Below are 15,770 nucleotides of genomic sequence, written 5' to 3' on the forward strand. Positions count from 1 at the left end.
AATAGTGAAGTTTTATATGGAGCTCATCGGGTGTTCACTGTAATGTCTGAATCAAAATCGCCACATTCTATCACAAGCCATTCCCACCAAGAAATCCATGAGATAATATTTGTAAAATAGCATCATTTAGTCCAATGTTGGTTATGGAACCAATTCCTATAATTATGAAACCCATGTGAGATGCAGAGGAGTAGGCTATTCTTTTTTTAAAAAAATCAATGACCAAGAGAGGTTAAAACTGCATAGATTATTTGCACTGCTCCTATTATTACCAACCAAGGGGAAAATAAACAATGAGCATGTGGTAACAATTCCATATTGAACCTTATCAATCCATATCCTCCCATTTTAATAGAATGCTGGCTAAAAGCATACATGTACTGTAATGTGCTTCCCGATGGGTATCTGGTAACCAAGTATGTTAAGCTATTATCGTGAATTTGATACCATAAGCAATAAGGAAACCAAAATACAAAGCCGTTTTCGTGGATTTTGACTTAGATTTATTATTGCACAGACTTAGAGTAGCTCATAGAAAAAGTTTGATTCTATTTAGAACATGTTCAATTAGTTAACAATGTTTTGCTTAATTTGAAGTACTTTTTCCTTTAACAAAGAAATAACATAATAGAAGTAATAAAATAATTAATTTGTTGTGCTGGTTTTGGGATTGTATGAATTCCATTGATCCCAAACACCTAAGTTGATCCATGGCATATGCATAATGTTGTCTAGAACCCTACTTAACTTGATTAGCGAAATAATTAGGTTTTTATCGGAAATCAAATGCAACTTTACTGTGAAGGAAAGTTGTACTCAAGGTTTTGTCGTTTTAGATTATTTATCTTGCACCTATGTTCATTCCATCATCACATCATGATCATATCATGCAACTTTACTTTACACGTAGATTATGTTACGACGAATCGGTCATATTGTGAAGTAATTCCCAGAGCCTTGTCTTCACTCAATGGAACTATTGGGTTTTCTTGGTCATCTACTCTACACTACAACTAATGCAAGCCCTAGTGCATTCAACCCTGTTCCTTGTGTTTTATAAAACTTTTACCCTAAATATAATGCTTGATGCATTTAAGTTAGTAGGAATTGGTTGAATACTCGTTGTTGCATGACTACCCTAGAATTTCAATACCTGTTCTTGTTACCGCTTTTGAAAATGTTGTAATCTAGAGGTGTAGCCTTGCATAGCTCTAGAAGATAGGGTTAACTTTGAATTCTATAAAGGCTCCCCATTCTCCAACCCCTCATAAATCACTTCTCATACTATTTGCCAAACAATTTTTGTTAGATAGGTTCACTTCTGTTAGAGAATCCCTCAGAATCGCTCTATTAGAGAATCAACTCTCTAAGCTACAGAATCATGGAGTAGAGCTCTATCAAACGAGGACTTTTGAAACAAAAACCTAAACTCATTTGTTGTAATAGTATTTTGAAATATAACTTTGAAAATTTGGTTTTGAAAAAAGAGAAAAAGCCTTTTGGAGATTTAGTTGATGTTTTTGAAACTCTTTCTCCACATAGTGAAATTAATGAAAAGGCAAGAAATCCAAAAACATATATGTTTCAAATTATAGGAATTCTACAAAATTCCATATAATTCTCAAACAAACTAGCTAAACAAATGTATAAAACCTTTTATAAAAACAATAGAAATTTAGTTAGTGTTGTCTATTGAAATTGCAAGATGATAACATTGGTTCTACTAGGATTATGCGCAAAGGTAGCGACTTATTCAATCCATGAGAACTTTATTTAGCATATATCATCTATATATAGGAGTCGCGCGGTTGGACGTTATATGAATCACCTTGGATCGAATAAAACCAATTATTTGTTTTATTTTTCCATCGCTTATATATATATATGCACCAGAGATTTTTGTGTTACCCTTGCATATATGCATGCATGCATGTGGAATGAATCCAAGTCTAAAATTAGGCGCCTAATGGTGACCTTCCATATATTAGACACCTTAATTATTTGAATTGGATTTTGGATGCAAACTAGCTTATTAGCTATCTATATATAACAAGATTAAAGAAGAAGACAGACAACCTAATTAAAGAATTTGAGGAGAGAAAGAAAGAAAGAGTGATCGTCATGGAGAGCAGGAGGAAGAATCAACAGAAGACGAGCTACATTGTAATTTCCATCCAGCTCCTAGCGGCCCTCCTACTCTTGGAGCTTGTGTCGCTAGTGCCGGGGGCGTCATGCGAGGAGTTGCCCTTGGATTTTTGGGTGAGTGCACTACGCGGGGTCGGGGCAAAGGACGTTTCAACAGCCGATGGATGCACCAAGAAGAATAAGGACACCGTGCTCTGCTCTGCCCAGGCTAACACGGTAACCAATTTCATCAACCCTACCAACTCTGAGGAACAAGGCTATAGGACCATCGGGGAGTCCATCGCTAACATCCCTGATGATAGCACCAAACGGTACATCCTCATCCTCAGCGGTGGCACCGTGTACCGAGAGAAGGTATTGGTGAGCAAAAGCAAGCCATTCGTCACCATAAGATCAGATGACCCCATCAACCCTGCCATCATTGTGTGGAACGACACTGCCGCCACCCTGGGGAAGGATAGCAAGCCCCTTGGAGTAGATGGTAGTAGCACCATGACCGTAGAGTCCGACTACTTCATTGCCTATGGTGTCGTCTTTAGGAATGATGCTGCAGCAGCAGCGAAGAAGAAGAAGGCAGAAGGCGAGGCGCCAGCGTTGCGGGTGCTAGGAACATGTAATACTCAAATTTGTATACACAGAATACAGAGTAAATTCCTCAATTTCATGTGCCATATTTGCATCCTAGGAAAAGAGCACACACACAACTTAGAGATTTATTTAAACAAATGAGAAAAAAAAAATGCATCATGCTGGTTTTCATTTTGTGTGCATTTTGTGACAATATAACAATAATGTAAAAAAAATATGTTAATACCCAAATTAGGATTTAAATCCTAAAGAAGATTCTAATGTTGAAACAAGAGAAGAAAATACCTTCATATAAGATCAAATAAATATATAACTTAACCAAACCAGGTTCATATTGGTATTTGGAATTATAGAGTGGATTAAGGATGAACTTCACACCTACAAATTCAAAATTTGGAATTTAATTTGAATTTGAAGAAAATAAGTAAAGGAATAGGAAAAATAAAATAGAAAAGAATAAAATGGCGCATTGGGCTCCCTGCTATGAATTTGGCCCACTAAGGAATAACCCCTCGCGCGGCCCAACTACGACGCCTTGAGTGCGCCACGCCCCAGCGGACACCGACGGGCGGGCCCGGCCGCCAGCCGCTGTGCGGTCACGCTCCCCCGTCCCTGTGTCGCTGCCAGGTAGGCCCCTGCTGTCAGCGCTTTCTCCTCAACCGAAAGCTATACTCCTCGCGATCTCGGCGTGGAGCTCGCCCACCTCCGGGGTTTACGCCGACGACAAGTCCCAGCACCGCGGTATAAAGTGTACCATGCCCCGTGCTGACTTTTCCTCCTCCCCTGTGCTGCGCGCTCCCGTGAACCTTCCACATACCCGCGCCGCGGAATCCACACCGTCGGTAGAAACATCGCCGCGCCACTCCTCGGGTTGCCGGCTCGGGCCACATTTTCACCGTTTGGGTACGCTGTGGTGGTCCTCCCTGGTGTAGCGGGTCGGTTCGTCGCGAAGCCAGGCGGAATCCCTGACTGTGGCGCCGGGAATTCGACGCCGCCATTGCAAATCCGCGGATCGTCGTGGGCGGACCTGGTGACGACAGGAATCGTGGTGAGAACACATGTCCCAAGTTCGCTACCTTCCCAATTTCGTTTTGCATCCGGGTTACGAGGGGGTCGGGTACCAGGGAACGCTGTTGGCATTCCGGCCATGGCCGCCGCCGCGCTGGCCTTGCGCGCCGCTGCGCTGGGTGGTCAGGCGGGGACGATGCCCATCCACCGTCGGATCGCGCACGGGCGATCGAGATTAGACGAGGGAATACCGGTTGCTGGCTTTGGTCGGAACCGTTGATCGCCTGGTGCGCGGTCCAGATTTAATGGCAGATGTCGTCTGGTCTGAAGTAGCGTGGCCGTCCGATTCAGATCGGACATGCGAGGATCGGTTTAGAGATTTTAAATCCGGGGCGTCGGGATCAGATCGGAGGGTGTATAGCGCATACCGGTTCACGTGAGTGGTGAGTCAATCTGGGCGGTTGGTTTCTAATCCAACGGCCATAATCGACCGATACCCCTTCGCCATGCCATTTTGCAGAAAAGACCTTATAAATTTAGAGAATCAACCCGCCATCCACGCCAGGGACTCTCTGAGTCTTAGAAACACTTACACCGAGACCCCTGCGCTTTGCAGATTTTGACGCCCAGTCCAGAGACTTAGAAAATCAGAGAAATAAATACATAAATTGATTTTTAATATATAAATAGGTGTTAGAATTTGTATAAATCATAGAAAATGCATATGAACTCCAAATTGGTCCATTCCAGTTCCTAAATTTTTGTAATAATATTGCCTACCCATTAGTGCCTTTGTTCTGGCATGACAAACACATTAAAATTATTCTTTCACTTAATCTTATATTAAGTGCATAAAACATTAGAAAATCCATAACTTAAGATCTATAACTCCAAATTTAATGATTCCAGTTCCTATGATCTTATTTTAATGTCTAGTTTATTACTGTATATTTTATTTGAATGTTTGATGTGATGTTAATTTGTGCTATACTATGTATGTATTGTGTTGATGCGAATAGACGAGCAAGCCACTGTGGAAACTGAGGTTCAGCAAGTAGAAACTGCTGAGCAGGAGCTCGTGGAAGGCAAGTTGTGCCCTTGATCACTTCTTTTACCCATTCATGTTCTTATTATTCATAATGATCTGCATAGGATAATTTTGCTGGGACCCAATAGGATGCCCTAGATTTTGACTATCTTTATACCTTGTTTCACCACTGGTTTTACTACTAAATTTTTGGGTAGTACATGCTATTGCTTTATGTGGCTTTGGGTATAAAGATATTCATCACTCATTGTTATTCTTTTTATTATCTGTTTATTATTATTATTCATGATAAGATCATTATGTTAATGGGAACATGGAGAACCACCCGGGAAAACAGTGCTACCACAAGGGTATAATGGGACGCCCTTGGCTGATTAACTAGGAAAGCTAGTGGAGGGCTGCCTTACCCGAAAGGGGCAAGGGCAGTAGGGGAGTGGTCAGTGTAGGGAGGTCCCTGGTTGATTTTGCTGCGATGGCAGTCAGTCAGGAACCCTGCATTGGAACTTTCTATAAACTGTAGCGGGTAGTCTGAAGCTAGTGGAACTTTGTAAAGGCCTCGTAGTGGTACCCTGCCTCGCTTCCTAGGTAGAGGTGTATGGAGTCTGATCAACTCCGTGGCAAATGGGTAACACGACTTGTGGGTAAAGATGCGCAACCTCTGCAGAGTGTAAAACTGGTATACTAGCCGTGCTCACGGTCATGAGCGGCTCGGACACTCACATGATTAAATTATGGAACTTAAACTTAATCTGTCATTTCATTGCATGTGGGATTATTTTATTATTACTTTTATTTATATTTACTATGGTTTGGTATTCACTTACACTTAGTAACTGCTAATAAAATTTTGACCAACTTCTAAAAGCAATGCTCAGCTTCAGCCTTTATTTCATTGATCAGCCTTACACTTCATGAACTCCCACCTTTGGTGAGTTCATGTCACATTATTCCCCACAACTTGTTGAGCGATGAACGTATGTGAACTCACTCTTGCTGTCTCACACCCCCCCACAGGAGAAGAACAGGTGGTTCAGGAGGAGCCACAAGGCGAGGAGTATGATCTGTTCTAGGTGGCGTTTCTCAGTCGACATTTGCGCCGACGATCCTTAGTTCGTTTTATGTTTATTCTTTTATTTTGTATTAAGTCTTCCGCTATGTAATAAATACTCTGATGTTTTATGACATTTATCTCTATACACTCTGTTATTATATATGTTGTCTTCTTTGGCGCATGTATGAGATGCACCCGGCTTTGTTCCTTAAAACCGGGTGTTACAGAAGTGGTATCAGAGGAAATGTTGACTGTAGGACGAAACCTAGATAGAAATGGACAAACCCTTACCTACTTATCTTATTCTGATTCATTCTATACTTACCTTACTCTGATTCTTTCTATACTTATCTCATCTTGATCCTATCTCACCTTTTGCTACTCTACTCTGATTAATCTTTTCTTTTCTACTCTAAGACAAGATGGATTTCACACCTTGGAATCCTACCACTATGATCTTTTTAAGAGATAGGGAACCCAAGACAAAAATTAAAACTATTTTCTTTAAAATGTTGTTTGATTGTTCTGATGACAAATGCCTGATTTGCTTCTTTGATTGATTGAAACATTATAGTTGGGCATCTTAGCATGTACCACCATAAGGTAATGTATTAGCTTTAGTGGATAACACACTACTCTACTTAGCCAATAAATCACCCGCAGTAACATTTATCGTAAATAATCGCCTTGTCTACAATTCTTCCTTTCTTACCCTATATTCCTAACCCAAATGTGCTACCCCTATACTGTTAGAAGAGAGCAGTATAGATTTGATCCTTGGTATGTCATGGTTAAGAAAGGCAAAGACAGTTTATACACTGTGCTAAAGGAACCGTAGAACTCACCAGTTCCAAAGGACAAAGATTTGAAGTTGAAGTTGCAGTAACCATCACCATCGGACTAGTGACATTCTTAGTAGATGAGAAGTTGGTGGGTGACAACATCCGTACAGTTAGAGATTTTCCGGATGTCTTTCCAGAGGAGTTACCAGGGATGCCACCTGATAGAGAAGTTGAGTTTGTTATTGATCTCTTACCTGGAACCGCCCCTATTTCTAAACGGCCATATAGAATGTCCGTAGAGGAGTTGAAGGAACTGAAGAAGCAGTTGACGGAGTTACAAGAGGCTGGTTACATTCGTCCGAGTTCCTCACCTTGGGGAGCACCGGTTTTGTTTGTACAGAAGAAGGATGGATCTCAGCGGATGTGTGTGGACTATAGATCACTTAATGATGTTACAGTGAAGAACAAGTATCCGTTACCCCGTATAGAGGATTTGTTTGATCAAATGCGAGGTGCTAGAGTGTTCTCGAAGAATTGATCTCCGATCGGGTTACCATCAGATGAGGATTAGGCCATCGGATATTCCCAAGACAATTTTATCGACCCGATATGGTTTATATGAGTTCACTGTTATGTTATTTGGATTAACTAATGCACCAGCCTATTTTATGGATATGAAGAATAAGGTGTTCATGATCTGGACAGATTCGTCGTGGTTTTCATTGATGATGTTCTTATTTATTCCAAGAGTGATAGTGATCATATGGAACATCTGATATTGGTGCTACAGAAGCTACGAGATAATCAACTCTACGCTAAGTTCAGTAAGTGCGAGTTTTGGATTGATAAGGTGCCATTTTTGGGACATATTATTTCTAATGGAGGAATAGCAGTGGATCCTGCTAAAGTGAAGGAGATAATGGAGTGGAGAGTGCCCAATACAGTTACTGAGATTCGGAGTTTCTTGGGACTCGCAGGATATTATCGGAGATTTATTGAAGGATTTTCTAAGGTTGCTAAGCCTATGACTTCGCTTTTGGAGAAAGGGAGAGAATTCAAGTGGGATGAGAAGTGCCAAGAAAGCTTTGAACAACTAAAGGAGAGATTGATGTCTCCACCGGTGTTGGTTATGCCAGATCTACATAAAGGATTTGATGTTTATTGTGATGCATGTGGCCAAGGACTTGGATGTGTGCTCATGCAAGAAGGACATGTGATTGCCTATGCATCTCGTCAGTTGCGGAAACATGAATTGAACTACCCCACTCATGACTTGGAGCTGGCTGCCGTTGTGCATACACTTAAGATTTGGAGACACTACATTATGGGAACTAAGTGCCAAGTATACACAGATCATAAGAGCTTGAAGTACATATTCACTCAGAAGGATCTCAACCTTAGGCAACGCCGTTGGTTGGAGCTCATTAAGGATTATGATTTGGAGATTCACTATCATCCAGGCAAGGCGAATTTGGTTGCAGATGCCTTGAGTCGGAAGGAGCACGTTCATTCTGCCTTCGTTGTCCAACTACCCGATGAATTGGCAAAAGATTTTGAGAGACTCAACCTGGGAATTGTTACACATACAGAAGGAGTGACTATTGAATTGGAACCTACCTTGGAGCAAGAGATTCGCAAAGGTCAGGTTGGTGATGCTAAGATTCAAGAGATTAAGGATCTGATCACGGATGGTCGAGTTCCGGAATTCACGGAGGATGAGCAAGGTACTATATGGTTCAAAGATCGGATATGTGTTCCAGAGATTGATAGCCTCCGTGAGACTATATTGAAAGAAGCTCATGATTCTGATTACTCAATCCACCCTGGTAGCACTAAGATGTATCAGGATTTGAAGCAAAAGTATTGGTGGTATGGACTGAAAAGAGATGTTGCTGCTCATGTGGCTAAGTGTGATGTGTGTCAAAGAGTTAAGGCCGAACATCGAAGACCAGTTGGACTATTGCACCCGTTGAAGATACCCGAGTGGAAATGGGAAGAGATTGGTATGGATTTTATTGTTGGACTACCCCGCACCCCTGCTGGGTATGACTCTATTTGGGTGATTGTAGACAGATTGACAAAAGTGGCTCATTTTATACCTGTGAGGACTAATTATACGGGAGCCAAGCTAGCAGAATTGTATATGACTCGGATAGTTTGCCTACATGGAGTACCTAAGAAGATCGTGTCTGATCGAGGATCACAGTTTACTTCTCGATTTTGGAAGAAGTTGCATGAGAGCTTGGATACAAAGTTGAATTTTAGTTCGGCCTACCATCCTCGGACTGATGGATAGACTAAAAGGACTAATCAAGTACTGGAGGATATGTTAAGAGCTTGTGCTCTCAAGCATGGTGGCAGTTGGGAGAAGAGCTTACCATATGCTGAGTTTTCTTATAATAATAGCTACCAGGCCAGTTTGAAGATGTCACCATTTGAGGCTCTATATGGCAGAAAGTGCAGGACTCCACTGTATTGGGATCAGACTGGTGAAAGACAGATCTTTGGGCCTGAACTTATTTAAGAGGCAGAAGAACAAGTCCGTATAATTCGAGAGAATTTGAAGGTAGCTCGGACCAGGCAAAAGAGCTACGCTGATAATAGAAGAAGACCACTCGAATTGAGGAAAGTGATCATGTGTACCTCAAGGTGTCACCACTTCGTGGAATGAGGAGATTTAAAGTCAAGGACAAATTGTCCCCTCGCTTTATTGGACCCTTCTTAATCTTAAAGCGAGTGGGAGAGGTTGATACCAATTGGAGTTACCGGATCATCTTGCGGATGTTCATGATGTATTTCACGTATCTCAGCTGAAGAAATGTCTCAGGGTACCTGAGGAACAACTACCAATGGAAGACCTTAGTGTTCAAGAGGATCTAACTTATGCTGAGTACCCCATCAAGATTTTGGATACTTTGACTCGAGTCACGAGGAATAAGGTTATAAAGATGTGCAAAGTGCAATGGAGCCACCACAGTGAAGATGAAGCAACTTGGGAAAGAGAAGAAGAGCTTCGTATAGATTTTCCCCACCTTTTCCCTAGATCTTCTTAAATCTCGAGGACGAGATTATTTTTAAGGGGGGTAGGATTTGTAATACTCAAATTTGTATACACAGAATACAGAGTAAATTCCTCAATTTCATGTGCCATATTTGCATCCTAGGAAAAGAGCACACACACAACTTAGAGATTTATTTAAACAAATGAGAAAAAAAAATGCATCATGCTGGTTTTCATTTTGTGTGCATTTTGTGACAATATAACAATAATGTAAAAAAAATATGTTAATACCCAAATTAGGATTTAAATCCTAAAGAAGATTCTAATGTTGAAACAAGAGAAGAAAATACCTTCATATAAGATCAAATAAATATATAACTTAACCAAACCAGGTTCATATTGGTATTTGGAATTATAGAGTGGATTAAGGATGAACTTCACACCTACAAATTCAAAATTTGGAATTTAATTTGAATTTGAAGAAAATAAGTAAAGGAATAGGAAAAATAAAATAGAAAAGAATAAAATGGCGCATTGGGCTCCCTGCTATGAATTTGGCCCACTAAGGAATAACCCCTCGCGCGGCCCAACTACGACGCCTTGAGTGCGCCACGCCCCAGCGGACACCGACGGGCGGGCCCGGCCGCCAGCCGCTGTGCGGTCACGCTCCCCCGTCCCTGTGTCGCTGCCAGGTAGGCCCCTGCTGTCAGCGCTTTCTCCTCAACCGAAAGCTATACTCCTCGCGATCTCGGCGTGGAGCTCGCCCACCTCCGGGGTTTACGCCGACGACAAGTCCCAGCACCGCGGTATAAAGTGTACCATGCCCCGTGCTGACTTTTCCTCCTCCCCTGTGCTGCGCGCTCCCGTGAACCTTCCACATACCCGCGCCGCGGAATCCACACCGTCGGTAGAAACATCGCCGCGCCACTCCTCGGGTTGCCGGCTCGGGCCACATTTTCACCGTTTGGGTACGCTGTGGTGGTCCTCCCTGGTGTAGCGGGTCGGTTCGTCGCGAAGCCAGGCGGAATCCCTGACTGTGGCGCCGGGAATTCGACGCCGCCATTGCAAATCCGCGGATCGTCGTGGGCGGACCTGGTGACGACAGGAATCGTGGTGAGAACACATGTCCCAAGTTCGCTACCTTCCCAATTTCGTTTTGCATCCGGGTTACGAGGGGGTCGGGTACCAGGGAACACTGTTGGCATTCCGGCCATGGCCGCCGCCGCGCTGGCCTTGCGCGCCGCTGCGCTGGGTGGTCAGGCGGGGACGATGCCCATCCACCGTCGGATCGCGCACGGGCGATCGAGATTAGACGAGGGAATACCGGTTGCTGGCTTTGGTCGGAACCGTTGATCGCCTGGTGCGCGGTCCAGATTTAATGGCAGATGTCGTCTGGTCTGAAGTAGCGTGGCCGTCCGATTCAGATCGGACATGCGAGGATCGGTTTAGAGATTTTAAATCCGGGGCGTCGGGATCAGATCGGAGGGTGTATAGCGCATACCGGTTCGCGTGAGTGGTGAGTCAATCTGGGCGGTTGGTTTCTAATCCAACGGCCATAATCGACCGATACCCCTTCGCCATGCCATTTTGCAGAAAAGACCTTATAAATTTAGAGAATCAACCCGCCGTCCACGCCAGGGACTCTCTGAGTCTTAGAAACACTTACACCGAGACCCCTGCGCTTTGCAGATTTTGACGCCCAGTCCAGAGACTTAGAAAATCAGAGAAATAAATACATAAATTGATTTTTAATATATAAATAGGTGTTAGAATTTGTATAAATCATAGAAAATGCATATGAACTCCAAATTGGTCCATTCCAGTTCCTAAATTTTTGTAATAATATTGCCTACCCATTAGTGCCTTTGTTCTGGCATGACAAACACATTAAAATTATTCTTTCACTTAATCTTATATTAAGTGCATAAAACATTAGAAAATCCATAACTTAAGATCTATAACTCCAAATTTAATGATTCCAGTTCCTATGATCTTATTTTAATGTCTAGTTTATTACTGTATATTTTATTTGAATGTTTGATGTGATGTTAATTTGTGCTATACTATGTATGTATTGTGTTGATGCGAATAGACGAGCAAGCCACTGTGGAAACTGAGGTTCAGCAAGTAGAAACTGCTGAGCAGGAGCTCGTGGAAGGCAAGTTGTGCCCTTGATCACTTCTTTTACCCATTCATGTTCTTATTATTCATAATGATCTGCATAGGATAATTTTGCTGGGACCCAATAGGATGCCCTAGATTTTGACTATCTTTATACCTTGTTTCACCACTGGTTTTACTACTAAATTTTTGGGTAGTACATGCTATTGCTTTATGTGGCTTTGGGTATAAAGATATTCATCACTCATTGTTATTCTTTTTATTATCTGTTTATTATTATTATTCATGATAAGATCATTATGTTAATGGGAACATGGAGAACCACCCGGGAAAACAGTGCTACCACAAGGGTATAATGGGACGCCCTTGGCTGATTAACTAGGAAAGCTAGTGGAGGGCTGCCTTACCCGAAAGGGGCAAGGGCAGTAGGGGAGTGGTCAGTGTAGGGAGGTCCCTGGTTGATTTTGCTGCGATGGCAGTCAGTCAGGAACCCTGCATTGGAACTTTCTATAAACTGTAGCGGGTAGTCTGAAGCTAGTGGAACTTTGTAAAGGCCTCGTAGTGGTACCCTGCCTCGCTTCCTAGGTAGAGGTGTATGGAGTCTGATCAACTCCGTGGCAAATGGGTAACACGACTTGTGGGTAAAGATGCGCAACCTCTGCAGAGTGTAAAACTGGTATACTAGCCGTGCTCACGGTCATGAGCGGCTCGGACACTCACATGATTAAATTATGGAACTTAAACTTAATCTGTCATTTCATTGCATGTGGGATTATTTTATTATTACTTTTATTTATATTTACTATGGTTTGGTATTCACTTACACTTAGTAACTGCTAATAAAATTTTGACCAACTTCTAAAAGCAATGCTCAGCTTCAGCCTTTATTTCATTGATCAGCCTTACACTTCATGAACTCCCACCTTTGGTGAGTTCATGTCACATTATTCCCCACAACTTGTTGAGCGATGAACGTATGTGAGCTCACTCTTGCTGTCTCACACCCCCCCACAGGAGAAGAACAGGTGGTTCAGGAGGAGCCACAAGGCGAGGAGTATGATCTGTTCTAGGTGGCGTTTCTCAGTCGACATTTGCGCCGACGATCCTTAGTTCGTTTTATGTTTATTCTTTTATTTTGTATTAAGTCTTCCGCTATGTAATAAATACTCTGATGTTTTATGACATTTATCTCTATACACTCTGTTATTATATATGTTGTCTTCTTTGGCGCATGTATGAGATGCACCCGGCTTTGTTCCTTAAAACCGGGTGTTACAGAACAAAGGCAACCTTCTACAACTGCACAATTGAAGGTGGACAAGGCGCCCTGTATGACCAGATGGGGCTGCACTACTTCAAGTCCTGCACCATCAGGGGCACCATCGACTTCATCTTTGGCTCTGCCAAGTCCTTTTACGAGGACTGCGCCATTGTTTCCGTGAACAACATGGAGGAGATCATGACCTTGCCTGTGGCACCACCTCAACTTGACATTCACGACAATCCAATCAAGGTTGCCCCAGGGAAGGGAGGCTTCTCCTTCAAGACATGTACCATCACCGGGGAAGGGCAACAAATCTTCCTCGGAAGGATGGGCACGCCTTCCATCTACTCCTACACCCAGATTGCTAAGGAGGTTGTGCCCATAATCTACGACAAAGGGAACATCTTCATGCCCAGTAATATGTATGCCGACCCATGCATGCAGCAAAATCTCTCTCTCTCTCTCTTTATATATATATATACACTTGTTATCTCATATCTATATCTATGCAGGACTGGTAGACGATGTGCCACTTTCAAGTGCTATGGACCTGGGTTAGAGAAAATATGGCACGTCAAACTTAGATACGCTGAAGCCATATACTTTCTTGGGACAGATTTTATCAACGGAGATTCATGGATCCTGTCCATACCACCTACTGATGCTGAAACATTGCTATCAGTTTGAATATATAGAATCCTCAGAGGTCATCAAAGATCATCATCTACCACTAATTAATAATGAGCCAAATTAAATAAGTTTTGCGTATATATTTTATCCCTATCTATAAATTATGCATGTGTTGTAAACAAGTCGTGGATGGGCTTCATTTGTTCTCGCGATTGAAAAATAACAAATAAACAAAGTAGAAAAGAGGATGAACCAGAAGTCTTGTTCAGCAAGAAGGAAGGAGGAATGACGATATTTCCCATGTGATACTTGTAAATCATATGTGTAAACTTCGTGGGCGTGCTTGTAATTTCATACGAAGTTGTACCTCTCGTCTATAAATAGAGTAACAGTGTCATGCATAAATTCACCTTTCGAGAGCTCAAAGCTTTATTTAGCTCAGCCTTCGAAGTACCTTTGAGCTATCACTTGTATGAAGCCGAAGGTATGTTTGTAATTGTTTGTTATATTGCAAGGAGTGAAATAATAAGTGTGGAAGCATGAAGATGAGTAACATGTCTTGCTCGTAATTGTTTACATTTCATCCTTGTTAATATATAAGCATTTGTGCCCCTTCTTCTTCTCTCTTCAATTAACCTTCGAAGAAGGATTAATTGAAGGGAGAAGTTTATGATTTGATAACTTGTGTTGGCTTGTTTTTGATGTCCTGTAGCAATCAAAAGCAAGCGACCAACTGTGTCTATGGCCAGTGCCATCGGCCTGGACCCTATGTTTGTGCGTGTGAATCGCAGTAGTGCGATTGGGGAAGGAGGCTTGATGGTTGTAAGTGCAATCAACCCATTTGAGGGTTTTGGTGGTGATATGACAACAAATAAGGTATCTAATATGTTTGCTCCTAGTATATGTGTAACACCACAAAAACCATCAACTAAAAATAATGCATTTAGATTATTAGTGGTAATAATATGGTAATGATTTTTTCTTTCAAGTGTTTGATTTTTATTTGCATTTACGGGGTGTTTGGATCCCTTCATTTTAGAGGAATTGGAATTCACTCAATATCCACCACTTTCCAAAGTTCAGATATAAGCTTATCCCAAATTCATGGGGTGGAGAATGGGAAATGATTTTATGCATTAGTAGAATTTGTTTCTACTCTATAACTTACATGACACTCTTCGTCTCACTCCTCTATAGTAAAAATATAGCACATAAATATCTCTGACATCTTGCTAATAATAGTATACAAATATATTTTGTATAAAACCAAATTAGCTTAATTGATATATGCCTAAATTACTATTATTAGTAAAAATATAGCACATAAATATCTCCGACATCTTTCAAGTGTTTGATTTTTATTTGCATTTAGAGTAATTTTGTTTGCTCATATTTGATTTATGGATGCTTAGTAGAATTTCTTTTATATTGAGAATCCAATCAATTAATATAGAAGTATTGGTCCAACAATAAATATTTTAGTTATAAATAATTTTGAAATAATTATTATGATTTTTTTGAATTATTTAAAAATATATTTACTTATATTTTTAAATAGAAAAGAAAACAAAAGAAAAAAAATCGAAAACCCTAAACCTAACCGGCCATTTCGGCCCATCAGGCCCATCAGCCACCGCTTCCCTATTCCCTCCTCCCCATCTCTCACCGACCAGTGGGGCCCACCCAGGGCCCCTCTCCTTTGTCTTCCTCCCGTGCCCGGCCGAGCCGTGCCGTGCACCACGCCTGCGCCTCGACGTCCGCGCCAGTCCGTTTCCCCGAACCGGTAACCGCCCGCGCTGTTTCCCTCTCTCTCCCTCCCCCACTTCCCTCTCCTTCAAGCCGGTAACGGCCGAGTTATTAGCTGCTGCCATTGATGGCGTTCATGGCCGACCATCTATCTCTCTCCCCGCTCGGCTCTCCCTCTCATCCCCTCTCTCTATAAAACCCGCCCGAGCTCCCACCTCTCTCCCTACCCGAGCTCTCTCCCTCACTCATCGTGCTCTCTCACCCTCACCGAAACGCCGACCGCCTGAGCCTTACCGTCTGCGCCCGCTCGATGTCGAGCCTTGCTGTCCACGCCTCGCCCCGCCTCGGACGCGCTCGTTCCCTACCCGACCGAGACCACGCGCGCC

At 42.3% G+C, this 15,770-nt stretch overlaps 1 protein-coding gene across 1 annotated transcript; it reads left to right on the plus strand.

Annotated features, from left to right (window-relative positions):
* Positions 1-2,069: 2,069 nt before the first annotated feature.
* On the plus strand, positions 2,070-14,219 carry LOC103627042 (putative pectinesterase 63). Its single transcript, XM_008647388.3, has 3 exons — positions 2,070-2,756; positions 13,026-13,430; positions 13,521-14,219. The coding sequence occupies exons 1-3, from the start codon at positions 2,122-2,124 to the stop codon at positions 13,693-13,695; spliced, it is 1,215 nt and encodes a 404-aa protein (XP_008645610.2). The 5' UTR covers positions 2,070-2,121; the 3' UTR covers positions 13,696-14,219.
* Positions 14,220-15,770: the final 1,551 nt, after the last annotated feature.

Source organism: Zea mays, chromosome 5 (genome assembly GCF_902167145.1).
Source record: "Zea mays cultivar B73 chromosome 5, Zm-B73-REFERENCE-NAM-5.0, whole genome shotgun sequence".
In the NCBI taxonomy this organism is placed as follows: Eukaryota; Viridiplantae; Streptophyta; class Magnoliopsida; order Poales; family Poaceae; genus Zea; species Zea mays.